The 18,110-nt window shown below is 35.7% G+C and overlaps 1 protein-coding gene across 1 annotated transcript in view; it reads left to right on the forward strand.

Annotated features, from left to right (window-relative positions):
- The window catches only part of Mdr49 (Multi drug resistance 49), a 93,735-nt gene that overhangs the window by 58,338 nt on the left and 17,287 nt on the right, over nucleotides 1-18,110 (forward strand). Inside the window, exons 5-11 of the mRNA XM_018519527.1 lie at nucleotides 1,263-1,399; nucleotides 9,561-9,630; nucleotides 10,578-10,665; nucleotides 13,643-13,836; nucleotides 14,043-14,291; nucleotides 16,596-17,009; nucleotides 17,950-18,108. Of these exons, the coding sequence (XP_018375029.1) occupies nucleotides 1,285-1,399; nucleotides 9,561-9,630; nucleotides 10,578-10,665; nucleotides 13,643-13,836; nucleotides 14,043-14,291; nucleotides 16,596-17,009; nucleotides 17,950-18,108 (1,289 nt within the window). The 5' untranslated portion in view covers nucleotides 1,263-1,284. The remainder of the gene's footprint in view (nucleotides 1-1,262; nucleotides 1,400-9,560; nucleotides 9,631-10,577; nucleotides 10,666-13,642; nucleotides 13,837-14,042; nucleotides 14,292-16,595; nucleotides 17,010-17,949; nucleotides 18,109-18,110) is intronic.

Raw genomic sequence — 18,110 nt, forward strand, 5'->3', positions numbered from 1 at the left:
GAGAGAGAGAGAGAGAGAGAGAGATTCCAAGCTACGTCACTCTTCCTAAATCGAGAGTGACGTAGCTTCCAAATCTATATTTTTTAGAGTGAAAAAAGATATAAGGAAAATAGTTCATAGAATTGAAGTTAGAAAATGTACATATATGTATTTAAAAATCTACATACACTCTAAAAAGTATCGGTGTAAACACCATGTAGTGTTTATATATTTCTCACCGTGTTGTAGATATTAACACCAACACAGTAAGAATTATTATATAGATACGCATGCTATTAAATCCATAACGCATCAAGATCTATCGACTAAATTTAGCACTTCCTTATTTATTGTGTTGTACAAGGAAAATGTTGGACATGCGGTTCGTATAATTTCAAACGGAACCGGAATAGAACTCTTTCGCGTATAGACACAAGAGACATTATTAAGAAAAAGCTTGCAATTGCGTGATCGCATTCGTGCAATCGTCACAATTCATTCAATCGGATCGGTCGAGGGCCGCGTGAAATGCCCCTCGTCAGTGCTTTTTCACTGCTCTAACGAGGTCTTGTTCATCCGCCCTTTTCACCGTGTTCTTAAAAGCCTAGCGAGTCTTAACATCGTTCCTGGTCGTTCCCCTTTCACCGCCAATACCATCGTCCGATTCTCTCCTTTAACGACACGAACTTGATATCCCGTCTGCATATCGGAAAAGCCGTCGATCCGTCGGCTGGATAAAGTTTCGTTTTATTCGACGTATCGAAAAAGCGAATCGACATTTCCCTTCTACAAGGGATCGCGGCGCGCGTGACCGACGCGACAGGGAACAGGATACTCTTTAACAGGATGAAACGTCGAGTGAATTCGCCGTTGGTATTAATGCAGCTTATAGTGACCGATCGATTAATTAACGCGGTTAGCACGGTGTCTAATCATTGTTTAGACGGGGAGTATTTCGTTGCGCAAACATATGATATAGTGGATAATGGCAGGAGTAAATAGGGGCACTATTGTGTCGCAGCTAGCATGACTAACTGCGACGTGTTTAATTCAAGCTAACTGTTCAACTTTGAATCCTCAACAAGGATTCTCACTTTTTATTCGACATTTATGTAATTAAAATTAAAACGTCGAGAATACGATAAATGGTAAAGGTAAAAGAGGCAAAAGATTAAATGAATTAAGAATCAATTGACTGTAAATTCAGTTTTTATCTGACTTAATTAAAGGTTTAGATCACTGCGAGATAATTTCACGATTTTCGTTTTTTCTTGTGATTGCAGAGTCGTTAATTAAGAATGCACAATGACGCAGCGAATTTATCCGTTGTCCACGAACCCCCGCGAGGGGTCACCGGATATCCAAATGGAGACGCTCAAAGAAAATCACTCTCCCTACCAAAGAAGAATCCTATCGAGATGTAAGTATTTTACAATCCGATGTAAGCTCGTTTAAAAGTCAGCTTGTTATTTATTACGTTTTATCACGTTAATTGATGTGAAATTAAGTTGCGAATAATCGATTGTTGGATTCGTGAAAACAAATAAAGTTTCATGAATTACTTAAAATAATCTAATATAATGTTACTTGATTTCATATCGCATAATAATATAATATGTGATTTTTATTAATCAAATTTGAGAGTGACTTAACTTAAGTGGCTTAAGGCACAATTAGTCCTTGATGTGTGTTTCGTTTCCTTCAATCCTTGCAGAAGCTTGCACAGAAGAATCCGTTTTTGAGTTAAACGATTATGATTACCCATTAGTATCAATGTGAAATGATTATCATCGCGTTTATATTCAATTATAGACAAAATCTTTTATTAGATATTAATATTGTAGACAGAAACATAATGATAAAAAACAGCCAGCATTCAACAAAAAAGAGACAAAAATAATTAATTAAAACTAACGCAAATGTCGGAGCGAATTCCCCGAGTAGAACAATAAGTCGCGATAACGTCAACATGACGTCATTTTGACGTTATCGCGACTTATTGTTCTACTTGGATATATAAACATTTATTGTTGAAATATTATATAAGTATCACAATCGCAATCGCGAACATATCGACCATGGTTTTAGTCCTTTTTAGTGAACAAAAAATACAGAAAATATTAAAAATTAAAGAGAAGAGAAGAGAGAGAGAGAGAAGTATAAAGAAATATTTAAATAAAACGTAAATTATATACATAAAGAACGATTTTGCTAAAGTATTTAAAATTTTAGCTACATACAGATCTAAAAATAATTTTGTTGAATCATTAAAATAATTATGTAAGAAATTCAAGCATGATGAATTATGCTTTCAAATGTTATGACATTTTAACAATTAGTTTGAACGCTCTATATAACTATTTGGCTATTCCAACAAAATTATTTTCAAATCTATATCTAGCTAAATTTTTAATATTTTTGTTAAAAACCCGACGCGTTGCTTTGAATCTCGCATTTTTGTATTTTGATACTCGTCCCACCAGAGCGAGAGACTGTTTCGTCATAGTTTATGACATCGGACTTACACAACGCGCCGTCTGTGCTTAGTCAGCTATACACCTGCACCGTGAAAAGCTTCTACTATTGTGATTTACTTTAATAAACTTTTTGTGCATCCTTAAAGTAGTGGTTGGTTCAATTAATTTCCTGCGCCCACTGGAACAGGCTATAGACTCAAGAAACGAGTTCACTGCGTGATACCACTACCTCTTTTGTGATCTCTGTGTTTCGGTCGTCCGAGGTGCGCGTCAAGAATTTCTCGACACTTCGTGATTCTCCTGTGAGAACTCATATGTGTCGAGTTGTCGACCTTTTTTTTCTCGATGCGCGTGCCATGATTTTGTTTGGATCAATAAATGATTGCGAATTAGATTGAAACGAAGGGACAATGGCGGACTCCCTAGACACGAAAAACGTGAAGTTCGACGGACAAAATTTCCAACAATGGAAATTTCAAATGAGAGCGATCTTCGTAGCAAATAACCTATTCGATATAGTTAATGGAACGACAGTGAAGCCGGAAGCAGCAGGAGAGCAACGAGCTACTTGGTTACAAAAGAATGCCAAGGCAATGGCGCTCTTATCATCTACGATGCATTACTCGCAACAAAAATATCTAATTGCATGCGATAGCGCTGCTGAAATGTGGACAAAACTATCAGCGACTTATGAACAGAATGCAGCGAGTAAATTATTATTTACAAGGTTTCACGAATACTGCATGAAACCCGGTGACTCAGTATCGCAGCACATCGCTAAAGTCGAGAACATAGCGAGAGAACTCAAGGATGTCGGTGAGGAGGTCTCCGATATTACAATAATGGCAAAAATCCTTGAATCCCTACCAGTCAAGTATAACGCTTTCGTGATCGCCTGGAATAGCGTAGAAGCGACCAATCAGACCATCTTTAACCTGACGCAAGGGCTTATCAAGGAAGAGACGCAACTCACTGCAACCGACGAGACGACGAGCGCGTTGGCGGCCGTCAATCTGAAGCAACACAAGGAGGGATCGAAAAAAAACCAGCAACAAGGAGACGGCCCCGAGCAAGTGAGGTATAAATATTACGAATATCGATACTGTCATAACAAAGGGCACATCGCCCTAGACTGTAGAAAGAGACGCAATTACTAAAAAGATTGAGACGAAAAGAAACGCGACGCGAATGATAGGTACGGAGGCAGTACCGCGGATATCGATGCATTTATTGTGAGTAACAATGGTCCTGTTGTTTTTCGAAAAGTTCTGAACTAGTTCTGAACTAGTGCAATAAGTTAAAGTGAAACAAACTTATCCGTTTCATTCTAACTTATTGTACCAGTGTACACCAGTTCAGAATTTAGGATAGAAAAAGAATAAACCTAATGCTTCTGCGACCGACCACGTAAGCACAGACTCATGGTTCTTCGACAGCAGTGCTTCGCAAGCACATGAGTTTCGAAGGAAATGGTCCGCGGAATTCAAGGATGATTGAACTCGTTTTCGGCATGTGTATTTTCTGCAGCATAAAGATTGTTTGGGTTTGAGTTTATTCAAGGTTTCTTCCGGGAATCCCGCGCCGCCATGAAATTACTAGATGGCGCGACTGAGGTTGACGCCCCTCTATCATACACATATACCACAGCAGTTAGTTAAGTTAAGATGGCTGAATTTGTAAGAGACTGCGTGCAAGGCAGTTCTCATTCACATAAAGAAATAAAATAGTTCTCTTCTACAAGGGAAGAAAACGCCGCGAATTGTTAATTTATTAATCCTCGCGTGACATATAACAAAAACGTTTTGACGCACTCAAGGAATACCAGGCGATAGTCCTTAACAAATTCAGTCGAAGAATTTAAACAATACGCTCTGATAATGGTACGAAATATTCAAATTATCGTGTTCGTAATTATTTGAAAATTACGTGGTATTCAATTGGAATTTTCCACATTGTACTCCGGAACAAAGTGGCGCTTCAGAGCGTGAGATGTGCACTATTATCGAAAGTGGTTGGACAATGTCGTTAGCAAAAAAATTATCTGCTTGTCTCTAGACCAAAACTGTCAATACGGCTGTTTGTGTGCAGAACTCCATTTTCCCAATCAAAATTAACAACACCGTACGAAGTATGGACTGATAAGAATCTTTCGCACGTAAAGATTTTCGGGTGCGAAGCGTATATTCATGTTTCGAGTTAACAGAGGAAGAAGTGGGATCCAAAATAAAAAAGCTTATTTTTGTCAGTTACCAAGGCGACTCAAAAAATTACCGACACAGATCCAGAGATGAACAAAATAACAATCTCGTGAGACGTTAATTTTAATAAGTATGCCGAGTCAAAGTTTGCGCACCCAGTGATACACAGAGCATATTTTATTTAAGCGAGGAAAGAGTATCAACGACAATGAACAGCTCGAGCAACCGAACGACTTCATTCAACGCGAAATCAATGCGAATCGGTGCAAGAATGAGCGACATGCGACAGATTCGGGTGAAAGTCCGCGTAAACTTGAAGCGTAGTTTATTGTTGCGCGCACCATGTCGATACGAAGCTTGCTTTACCTTGCACGCTGAACCGAAAACATACAACGAAGCCGTGATCAGGAAATACTCGAAAAAAATGGATTCAAGCTATTCGTGAAGAGCTAGCAGCTCATAAACAGAATCGAACGTGGAATATGACGCCTTTACTTCGCGACCGTAGATTCCATAGGATATAAGTGGGTGTTCAAAATAAAAATTACGTCATCGGATGAAGCCGCACATTACAAGACACGCTTATGTGCTCAAGGATTTCCACAAAAGACAAGAATAGATTATAATGAAATTTTCTTCCCTGTCGTGCGACGAATCTGTTTGAACGTTTTTGTCAGCCGCCGCAGTTAACGACCTTGAAGTATATCAATCCGATGTCAGAACCGCTTATTTGAATAGCGAATTAAAAGAAGAAATTTATATGCGTGTTTCTGAAGGTTTATATGCTCTAGACAGCAATTTAGTATGTAAACTTAATAAAACGTTATACGGCTTGAAACAAGCCGGACGGTAATGGAACAAAAAATTCGATGCGTTTTTAAAACAATTCAAATTTAATCAAAGCGGCGCTTATAAGTGCGTTTACATCAAATCAATCAATAATGATAAGGCGTATCTTGTGCTATATATAGACGACGGCTTGCTAATGGCCTCAAAATTGGGAACCATCAATCTAATCCTAGATATCGTAAAGGATAATTTCGACATTACCGCTAGGTAGAGTCGATTATTTCGTGGGAATGCAAATCGATCGCACCAGCAAGGCGATTTTCATTCATCAAATATTGAATCAATTTTGCATAGATTTGCGACGCGCAAACGCGTCAACGTACCCGCGGACTCCTACGTCATTTTAGAAAAGGTCCATAGCGACGATGAATTGAATGATATTTCATACCGTGAGTCGTTTATGTTCGTATCAATCGTTTAGAGATCCGACAGAGTACGCTGTTAGGCTTGTAAATAGATACCGTGTCTTAGCGCTAAGATACTACCGTGTCTCCAGATTTAGAAAAACATACTAATCCTCATTAGCAAACCGTCAAGCGAATATTTCGATATTGAAAAGGTACCAGAAATCAAGGTATAATGTACAGAGGCAGTGGAAATGGACTCAAACTGGTTGGGTTCTCGGATTCCAATTACGCCAGCGGTAAAGATACTAAGTGCTCCACAACTTCATTTATTTCTTCGAATTAGCAAATGGATCCGTCTTATGGTGCTCAAGATGACAGAACACAGTCTCAGCACCACTGAAACGAAATTCGTTGTAGCGAGTGAAGCAGCACGAGAGGCGATTTGACTGCGCGAACTAACATTAAGTGATATCAGACATCAATGCAAAAAACCGTCCATTCTGTACGACAATCGAAGTGCGAGCAGGTTAACAGAAAATCCAGAGTTTCATCGACGAAGCACATTGAGGTTCAACCTCGCTTTATAATAGAGGAATACGCGAGCGAAGAAATTAATGTCTAATACGTACACTGAAAAAAAAATTAGCTAAATCTGAGTAAATATTTTTTGAATAGTGCCAAGTAAACATTTATTCAGAACAAATAAATATTTGCTCAATAAAATATAATAATTCTTAAATCAAATTAATGGTTCTTGTATCAAATAAATATATGTTTACATTTAGTAAATATTTACTTGGCACTATTCAAGAAATATTTACTCAGATTTAGCTAATTTTTTTTCAATGTATGTATGTAAAACCAAAAGGCGGACCTGTTGACCAAACCAAGCGCGTGATCACTTCCAAGAACTATGTAAGAATGTAATCGATATAATATCAAAAACGCTCAATCAGTGAAAATGTTAAACCCGACGCGTTGATTTGTATCTTTGTATTTTTGTATTTCATGAGTCCCATCAAGGCAAGAGACTGTTTCGTGTAGTCATAGTCTATGACACCGGACTTATACATCGCGCCGTCCGTAAGTTACATCTGCCATATACCGGCATTGTGAAAAGCTCCTACTATGTTGATTTACTTTAATAAACTTTTTGTGCATCTTTTTAAAATAGAGAGTGACTGGTTCAATTAATTACCTGCGTCCACTGGAATAACTTCAGCAAAACTATTTTTTCTATGTAGACGCTGATATTTGCAGAGTATTCAATACTTATGTAATATTTTAACAATAAATATCTAAACACTGCGCTCCGACACTCGCTTTGGCTGTCATCAGCTTTTTTTTTGTTGATTTATTCTTATAGAATAAATTTTTTTATTTCTATTTTTTATTATTGTTTAGTCAGCATTCGAATAGAAACAAGTAATTGCTGGATAAACATTATAATTAATATGTCAAGACTTTTTTAAACGAGCAATTATAGTTACTCATAAAATAAAATTCATTTTTAATTAAATAAATACAATGCAATAAAGTTTTTCAAACGATTTACAAAGTCTTCCTCAGTAAAAAGAAAAAAAAATACATAACAACATTTTTATATAACCCCTTACAAAGTCAACGAATCTACAATAATACATTAATAAAAATTATCGCTCTAGACTAATCGACAGTTTGAAACGTTTGAAAAACTTTATAGTATTGTACTTATTTAATTAAAAACGAATTTTATTTTATGAGTATAATTGCTCGTTTAAAAAAGCCTTGATATATTAATTATATTGTGTTGCATATATATACGAGCCTATTTTTCTATGGATAAACATTGTTTTACTAAAAAATTGTAAAACGATAAAATAATTTCAAAGAATTAGTCTGGAGTGAAAAATAATAAAAATGTACTGGATTATTATGTTTTCTATCATAATTACACTGCCGGAAATTGAAATCCCAACACCATGAAGGAGTTGTGCTAGATGAATGAAAGTTACACAGAATGTTTGTTTACATGAGTTATTATATTGATATCTATTACAAGTGGAATGCCATTCCACAAGATGACATCCGACACCTCTACGATCGGATGCATGCACGTTTAGAGGCCTGCATTTAACATAGAGGTGACTACAGTGGGTATTAAGTCGGAATATACTTAATGTTTATATGGCGCTACACTCGTATCCTGCGAATCGTGATCTTGTAATAGATATCAATAAAATAACTCATGTGAACAAACATTCTGTGTAACTTTCATTCATCTAGCACAACTCCTTCATGGTGTTGAGATTTCAATTTCCGGCAGTGTATATAATTATATTATTATACTTATCATAATTATATAGATAACGTTTAAAATATTATTGCTAATAGCAAATTATATACTTTTGCAAATTACTGCTTTTTTCACGATTAACATGAGTAGAAAAATATCTAACACTTTTTAAAAAACGAAAATTTTCGTTGAAAATGATTGTACCACTATGCTCTTTTAAATAAATAGACTAATATACTTAATGAGTACAAATTCTCACTTAAGTTCCGTGATAAAAGTGAACTACGAATTATTCAATTAACTTACCGCCTGCGAGGAAAATGTATTAAGAGGCACTAAATGTCTTACTGTTGAAATTCCGAGGACTAGCATTCGTTTTAATGCTTTTACGAGAGTCACGACTAAGAAAGTTTCTCCAAAAGACGATCGATTACAGATTCTGTAAAGTATAGGAGTCGTGACAGTGCCGTAACGAAATTTCGAGCCAGAATTGCAAATGGTAGAAACTATCATTTTACTTAATTTCTTTTTATTGCATTATTTTATTATTATAAATCCGCGTAAGAGAGCACGCAGCGAAATATTCTCAAAATAATACGTATTTTTCTGGGGAAAAAAAAACAATACAACAATAATCCGTTTTCGGTATTTTCTGTCACGCTAATTTCTAAAATAAATTTTCGCGAACTTGTGCTCGACGTGGCGAAACATAACTGACGCTAATACGCCATCCTCGACTATACGCGGCACTGTTATTACGTCAGGTGGCAAAGCTTCCTATATTCCGTACCGATCGTAGATTTGTCGAGGGAGTTTCTAACAGCAATTACGTCGCTAATGGAGCCCCCACGGAGAGATGCTGGTCGACTTTCGCCAAAGTCTCTCATCCAGGACTACTCTTCTGGTTCCTGGACTTTGCGACGACGACGTCGAAACTTCCCGCGGATCCCGGATAGTTTTTGCGCTCCCGCCGAGTTACCCGGGAGCATCCTCATTGATCTTTAAATTGCCGATTTACGGAGATCCTCCGTTTGATTCACGATTTCTGACCAAAGGGACCTTGTTGGATGAGATTCGTCGAATAGTTTCCTCGGAACGCCAATAACAATTTTTATTTAAAAATACGACCGCAATGAAGACAGATAAAGTTATATGTCTGCATTAATGGCTTTATTATCTATTTCTTAGCGGAAAGCATAATAATCCAGTTACATGACACGCGCGATATGATTGGAAAATGTATAAAGACACGCGTGATAGGATTGGAAAATGTATAAAGACACTTCGTATAATCCATCAATCTCGCTATTGCCATGTTATCTCGCCGCGATTAAATGCAGTAAACGGCGGTGACATGTTATTTGCAGCACGCTTTGCATTTAAATGTGTCTGTGGATTTTTTTGTGTGTATGGTATCTTGTATATCTCATTTCAGACACACGACAAGACAAGGAGAGGGATAAACACGAAGCCGAGTACATGCTACAGGAAAATGGCAAAGCAATGTACGAATAAGCTTGTTACAGATTGTGACGTATATATATCTAAAAATAAATACGGGACACGTAGAGACTGGATAATGGATCATTGTGTGCGACAGGGCTCGCCAGCTTATTAACGTCTCGACATGGCCAGAGGAGGCTCGCATAAAACTTTTACGGACCGTATACGGTTTCGTATGGGGGCAAACGCATGCTTTTTACGAGAATGCTTCCGACATCGAAATTTTCTCGTCCCTTTTATCGTAACTGTAAAAGTAACCGCGCCGCGCCCGTTTATTGCCCCATTTTTTACATGGCTGCACGCGATTCCAAATGTTGTGAAATGTCCTGGTACGATAGCTCCTAATCCATCCCGATACTCGTCGGATTCCTTTCTCTACTATCACAAGAAATATGTCCAGTCTTGTTATTTCTAGCAACGAACAGTGAAAATAGACGAGACTCTATTTCGGTGCATTTTTTAACAAATTTAAAATGATATGTCACATTCTCTGAGAATATTGCTGAACGAAATATGTATAACGGAAAGAATGATTTTGATGAAGTATCTAAAAATTTAGCTAAATATTCAGTCTGAAAATAATTTTGTTGGGCCATCAAAATAATTATGTAGGGCATTCAAGTATTACATAATTAGGAAAAAATTTTGATATTTATAAAACTGAAAAATTTTGTAAATTTATATACAAACATTATTAAACATTACAATTCACTTTAACTAAAGATAGGATTTTTTTATTTGATATTCTAGTAGCCAGCTTGAGTTACATAATTATTTTGCTGGTCTTTCTCTAACAAAATTATTTTTTGTACCTAGCCAAAGTTTTCTAGACATTTTAGTAAAATCGTTTTTTCCATGTAGAAAAACGTAGGAAAGATTTAGTGAATATAAATATCGAATATTTATTTTAAGGATTTGATTAACAATCGATTTGCATTTCTGTCGATAGGGAATTTATGTCATCGGAAACGAAGGAGGAGGAGGATAAACCAGCTTCAGAGTCGTCTTCGTTGGTACCTGTGCCTTACTACAAACTGGTGAGTTTTCCCCGTTGGAATAATTTATGAGTGTGTCCTCGGTCGAATTTCAAGCGCGACACTCCCTGTGGCGAAAGCCGGTACATTTGAGGAATCAAGAATATATATGAGGTGTTCCTTATCGTTCTTCACTCTTCCTTTCTTCTATAATATAGATTCTTTGTTTAAAGCCAGAGCCGCTTTTCTGAATATTAATCGCTTTATAACTTGGGAAATATCAGAGCATCAATGTTCTCCTTAAGATGTTTAACTGTACTTAATTAAAAGCATCAGCTAAAAAATCAGCCAAAGAAATAATATCAAATTTTATCGTAACCACATCCTAAAACCGACTGCTAAAAACAAATGATTTGATTTTTAATAGCTTGCACAGTGCAATCATATTTTGCTGCAGTTATAGATAAATAATTTTTAAACGAGTAAGTGGATCCACACACACACACACACACACACACACACACACACACACACACACACACACACACACACACACATAAAAGAACTTTTGTACAAATATTTATTAAAGTTGTGTTAATGTAGTAAAATGAATTTGATTTAATTTGGAATGCTACTTTCTTATCAAATTTGTAAATAAGTACTACAAAATGCTGCTTTAGATAAAAATCAAGGCAACCAAAAAAATTAAAAAACTTTTAAATAAGAAAATTGTGTTAAAATTTTATACAGATATTTGAACATATCATAATAATAAAAAAATCTTTAAAATTTTTGTAATTATAGTAATGTTTGAGTTGTAACACATACATCTTTAAGGTATAGATCGACTCTAACGAAGTGGATGAAAGAAATGCGATTGGAAGTTTGGCACACCCTGTATATTCTTTTTCTACATCGCGTTATAAACGAAATAGAGCACGCAGGAGTGATCCACCGGCAAAGCCCTTAAGAATGTTACTTCTCTTTCGATCACATCGACTGTGGAGCATCTTTGAATGAGCGACAGTGATTAATGATACTGCTCTCTGTGATAAACGGCAGTTAATGACTCATTGCCAGGATACATTTGTATAATTTTCCGCATTATAATTCTCACTTAATAGACCGTAAACCCTCTTGTACACTCGAGAATTAAACTTGGACGATATTTTTCATGACACCGTAAATTTGAATATATTTTTCGGTCAATTATGATTGTTCTTGCGTAGGAGTAGGTTGCGTGGCTGCTCGTTAATCATGGTTAAGCCGAGTATTAATTTTCCAAGCTAAATCTCTCGGAAAGCGCGAATCCACGTTGCTGAATCATTCAAAAACGCGGGTTTGCCACGTCGAATAACTCGTAAACGTGCTTGCTCGAAACTTTTGGAAAAAGAACACTTCACGTTTCAAACGCACACCAATCTCGTGTTTTCTCTCTTTCTTTTTCTCTCATTTTCTTACGGACACGTATATCTCAATAAATTTCATATATCTGCGCTATTTGTAAATTATAAAGCGTAATATTTGCAACGATAAATTGCACTGTGCACTTAGAGAAAAAAAACGTAGTAGTGGCAATTGTGGATGTCCACTAAGGAGGCCTGACTAGAAGCTTTGTGGTCGGCCGCAGCGTTTTGTCCTGGTCCCACACTACTAGACTCATCAGTAAGGCGATGTAGTGTGGGAGCTGCCTTAGACGCCTGGAATGAATCCAGAATGATGTTTTATTTAAAGGGAATTTGCGTGGCTGCGGTGCTCACGCGAATCCGAGCGAGTCCAGTGGACCTCTAGTGGCGAGTCGCCACACAATTATAAAATTGATAACTGTATGAACCCTGCAGCACAAAATTGCACAAAAGTTGCTGCAACACTGCAGCAACATTGCATGTTGCAGCAATATTGTAGAGATTTTACAGCGATATTGCTGCAAATTCTGTATGGGAAGTTTTATATGTAGAATTAATATACATCAATTAATTAAATATTATACATTAGTTAAATTATTTAAACATAGTTCAATTATTTTGAAGTTATTGTAACTACAATAACTACAAAATAATAAAATAATAAAATAGTTTATTTAACTACGTAAATTAATTCTATATATAAAATAGTTTCTATCTTTTAAGTTGCCATCACTATATGGAAAGAACGATTTCATTAAGGTATCTAACAATTTAACTATATAGATATACATTTAAAAATAATTTTGTTGAACTATCACAATAATTATGTAAGGTACTTGAGCAAGATGAACAATGCTGTAAAAATTTTTTTAATTCTACAGCTAGCTTAAGTATCACCTATATGAACCTGGTACCCGACTTTGAGAAAAAAAATTTTTTAATGCGCATTAAATTATGCTTGGTACCAGTTTGTACCCGTTTGTACTACCTTTCTTTTCATTTGTACCTCAAAGGGTTAAAAATTATAAAGGGTTGAAAAAATGCCAACACCCCACTTTAAGATATTTTAAATTTGAATAGCTCTCACCCCCCCCCCCCTATTTTGAAAATTCGGTACAATCACCCTCTTGAGGGTACAAACGAAAAGAAAGGTAGTACAAACGGGTACAAATGATCCCGAAACAGCACCCGTTTACAGATTTAAAATATATTAAAATGGGGTGCTGGCATTTTTTTGAACCCTTTATAATTTTTAATCCCTTGAGATACAAACGAAAAGAAAGGTGATACAAACGGGTACAAACCGAGTTTAATTTAATGCGTATCAAAAAAATGTTTTTTTCTTGAAGTCGAGTGCCAGGTTCACAAAAGTTTAAGTATCCTATGTAATTATTTTGATGGTCTCCGACAAAATTATTTTAAGACTTGTATCTAATTAAATTTTCAGATACTTCAGCAAAACTGTTCTTTCCGTGTTTTTTTTCTAAATGTTGTGTCATAACTGTCATTTACCACGCTAAACTCTCATTGCCAATTATTTCATTCTTAAACTTTTTACATTACCGAAAATCTTTATTATATTATCGAAAACTTCTTTCATTGTAACTGTGTTTTGATTGTTCCAAATTTATCAGTTTCGTTTTGCGACGTGGGACGAGTTGATGCTGATCCTCTTAGGCCTGATACTGGGTGGCTTTGTAGGCCTAAGTATTCCAATTGCAATTGTACAATATGGAGAATTTAGCAATATGCTACTTGATCGTACTAGAGCGAATGACACGACCACACCAACCACCATATTACCATTATTTGGTGGTGGGAAGATTTTGTAAGTATATTTTATCTTTTATTTTTTTGCAACTTAATAATTATCCTACAAAATACGTTTTATAACAATAAGAAAAATATATATTAACAAGAACAGAAATATATATTACGATGTAATATATTCCTCAAGACAGATTTTCTTAAACATCGGATTGAAGGGACAGCAGAGCGTTAGTTTATTCTGATACGAAGCGTTATTTATTTCAGATATCCTAATGCAACTTACGAAGAGAGAATGAACGCTCTACATGATGATTCGGTGGCCTTTGGCGTCTCTTGCGCAGCAGTATCAGCGGTTATGTTTGTCCTTAGCATGCTTATGGTCGATGCACTTAATCTCGCTGCATCAAGACAAATTTCTAGAATTCGCAAGATGTTTCTGAAAGCCGTTCTGAGGCAGGACATGTCGTGGTACGATACGAACACATCGACTAATTTCGCAAGCAGAATCAACGAGTGAGTTTTCTTCTTATTGTTACGCAAATGCACCGTGTCGTATCGCGGATTGAAAATAACAGAAGTTACCTCGATGGCAAAATTTGCATGGGTTCGTTTATTCAATTCTTAAACGCCTTTTCAGTATGCTATACCGGTTGGCTTTCCTTTTTCCACTATTTTTTCAATACTTTTTCCATATGTTTCTAATTTTTTTTATTAATAAAGATACGTTTGCTTGGTACTGTTATGTTTTTTCAGGGAAAAACGGTTTTGCTAAAAATTTAGCTAGATGCAGAACTAATAAAAATGATCTGAAAATAAATAATTTTGTTGAGCCATAAAAATAATTATGTATACTCAAACTGATTATTAGAATGCCAAACTTTTTTGCAGCATTGCCCATACTTGAATTTCCTACAAAATTATTTTGATAGTCGAACAAAATTATTTTCAGATCTGCATCTATCTAAATTTTTACACGGAAAGAACAATTTTGCTGAAGTATCTAAAAATTAGCTAAATACAGATCTAAAAATTTTGTTGGACCAAAATAATTTTGTAAGAATCTTAAGCATAATGTAGCAGTGCTACAAAATGCTTTAATACTCTAACAATTTTAACGTCCTACGTAATTATTTTGATAGTTCAGCAAAATTATTTTCAGATTTGTATCTACTAAAATTTTAAATATTTTAACAAAACTGTTTTTTCCATGTGACGTTCAAAGATTAAAAAGGGGATATTATAACCTTCTGGACTTGATGCCAAAATTTGTAACACAGTTACTGACGCGGCGTCTATAAGACCTATTTAATTTATGTTAATTAAAAAAATACTAATTAATTTCAAGGAATCAAAATGTCATAACTTGTATAAAAAAAGAATAAATATTTAATATATTTTAATAAGACTAATCTAAGTTTCTGTAACATAAAAAAACTTTTTGACAAAGAGATTTATATAATTGAATGGATTCTATTTTTTTTAACCTACTGTCAGCTTCAGAAAGTTAAAAAAAATTTGAAACTGTGTAAATCTTTCGTTCGTTAATAACGTATTGATTATTTCGATGTTAAGCAAAGATCTAATAAAGATTAACAACTCCGATACGATCTCTCGTTTCCGCGGAATAATTTTAACGGGGAGGATATTCTGTACGTTCACACGCTAGTGCGTCCTCAAAGCGAGAACGTTGTACCTTCGATTTTCGAGACCGTCGATGTAAACGTAGGGCGGTCGCGGGAGGAGAAGCGAAGAGCAAAGTTCAGGAGGCGAGAACCTGTGTGTTCATCAACAGGTGGGCGTTTGCTCGAAACTCGAAAAGCCTGTTCCCACACTGTCTCTGCCTCCGCTTGCATTACACCGTATAGTAATTGGATGAGCGACTCGTATTAAGTTATTAGTCGTGTAAATCGCAAGTATATTAATTTTTATTTCAAGATAATCGGTCTCGTTATTCGTTCATGATTCTATTTTCACATCACGATGAAGATAGAAAGAAAACATGAAGCAAAAATTGTGCTTTAATATATCATTATGCGCAATTAAGCTAGGAACACATAAAAAACGTAAAGCAATAAATCTTAAGCAGTAAACGAGTCGATCAATTATAGTAAAGAACGTAAAGTAGTTCTGTACTGTGATTGGCCGATTCGCTTACTGCTTACGTCCATTCTACAATTGCGTAAGCGTAATTGTAAGTGGTTGTAGTTGTAAGAATTAACCAATCATAGTTAAATATGAAGAAAATATTTGACTGTGATTAATCAATTCTTACAACTACAACCACTTACAACTACGCTTACCCAATTGTAAAATAGCCTTACATTTTTTATGTGTTTCTGAGAGAGAGAGAGAGAGAGAGAGAGAGACTTTACAGTTTTTACAGACTGTCTGTAATAAACATGATAACAGCAATGTCGTTATCACGTATTTTGCTATCTAGAAAATATATAGACGTATCTGTAGTAGAATGTACACACATCGATCGACTATTTTTCATTGGCCAGCTATCGATTGTCCAGCAACAGCTGGCGTGACATAAAGATTTTAATCTTGTGGCAGATGGAGTGCAAAAACGTGAGATTGCGATAACGCTGACAATGACAGATGCTGATAAACGTCGATCTTGATCAAAACTCAATTTCGTAGCTTTGAACACGTGCTTGCTTTAAAGTTGAATCTCAGGATCTTATTATGTAAAAGTTCTTATTATGTAAAAAATGGTATTGAGTCAAAATTGAACCGCGTAGAAGAACAGAGGATTTATTTAGCTATTATGTTATCAGATATACTATAGAAGAAAATGTTTTTTTAATACAGAGATTTGGAAAAGATGAAGGACGGTATGGGTGAAAAACTTTGTATCATCACGTATTTAATCACCTCGTTCGTCTCCTCTGTCATCATATCGTTTGTATACGGTTGGCTGCTGACCCTGGTCATGTTAAGCTGTGCTCCGATCATAATAATCGCCACGGCCTTTGTCGCTAAGATACAAAGTTCTCTTTCGTCTTCGGAGCTGGCGGCCTATGGTCAGGCTGGTAGCGTTGCCGAGGAAGTTCTTGCTGCTATCAGGACCGTGGTCGCCTTTAACGGCGAGAAGAAAGAGGTGGAGAGGTACTCGGAGAAGCTTGCACCCGCGGAAAAAAGTGGCATCAGAAGGGGCATGTGGTCAGGAATCGGCGGCGGCGTCATGTGGCTGATCATTTATCTCAGCTATGCGTTGGCATTCTGGTGAGGATACGCGTTATTATCGCAAAAAAGCACGTTTCGCGTTATATTTATATCCGAACAAGTCTGTGCTCTACAAATACCTTGTAAAATTTAAGACTTAAACGAAAAGTATCAGAGATACCTACATCACGCGTGTAATTTGTAATTAAAAATTCAGTTCCCCGTGATAAGATATTGTTTCTTTACTCCAAAATGATACAAGTAAAAAAACTGATTTTCGAGTTATTATAATAAATAAATTAAATAAATATTATGCTTAATCATCAAAAGTGAACTAATAACTTAACTTCATAAAAAATTGAATTTCAAAATTGTTAAATTCAAAAAGAGGTGATTAAAAAAATTGACAATTCAAAAAAGACTTTTTGGCCTAAGATTTTTATTGTACAAGACTTTGAAAAAAATGTCGAAAAATTCAGGATTGTATTTCAACATCTGTATATTATAGATATTATTAAATAGTTTTTAACTCAAATGTTAAATCCTTTATTTAATAAAGTTGAAAGAGCAAAAATGAAGAAGAAATTTGAGAATAAAATTTTGCTTGTATCATAAGATTTTGATTACAGACAGAAGGTTAATAATAATTTTCTATGAAGTTGATAAATAATTTTTCCCCTTTTCTGATAAACATAATTTTTTAGTTATATCACTTTTTAAATAAGGAAGCGATTGTCACTCAATGAGCTATATAATGAACTCTAATTATTCTGACGTTATAGTCTCAAATGTAATTATTTCGCTTGGATTGTATCTTAATTTAACAATATGAATGAAGCAATTTCCATTTTTCAAATATAAAAACCACGGGATAGATAATTGGACATATTTACGTATGAAATAGCATCACTCCTTTTTACGCAGTTCGACGAAAAAAGCGTTAGCTTTCGCGAGGACGTGTCGTACTTCGGCAAAAAGCACATTTTCCCTTGTGCCGCAGGTACGGGGTAAAATTAATTCTGGACGACCGCCCGAATGAAGACAAAGAATACACGCCAGCAGTATTAGTGATCGTATTTTTCGGCGTTCTGAGCGGTGCACAAAACATGGGCTTGACTTCGCCGCATCTCGAGGCATTCGCGATGGCCAGAGGTTCGGCGG

This window comes from Trachymyrmex cornetzi, unplaced genomic scaffold (genome assembly GCF_001594075.2).
Source record: "Trachymyrmex cornetzi isolate Tcor2-1 unplaced genomic scaffold, Tcor1.1 scaffold83, whole genome shotgun sequence".
NCBI lineage: Eukaryota > Metazoa > Arthropoda > Insecta > Hymenoptera > Formicidae > Trachymyrmex > Trachymyrmex cornetzi.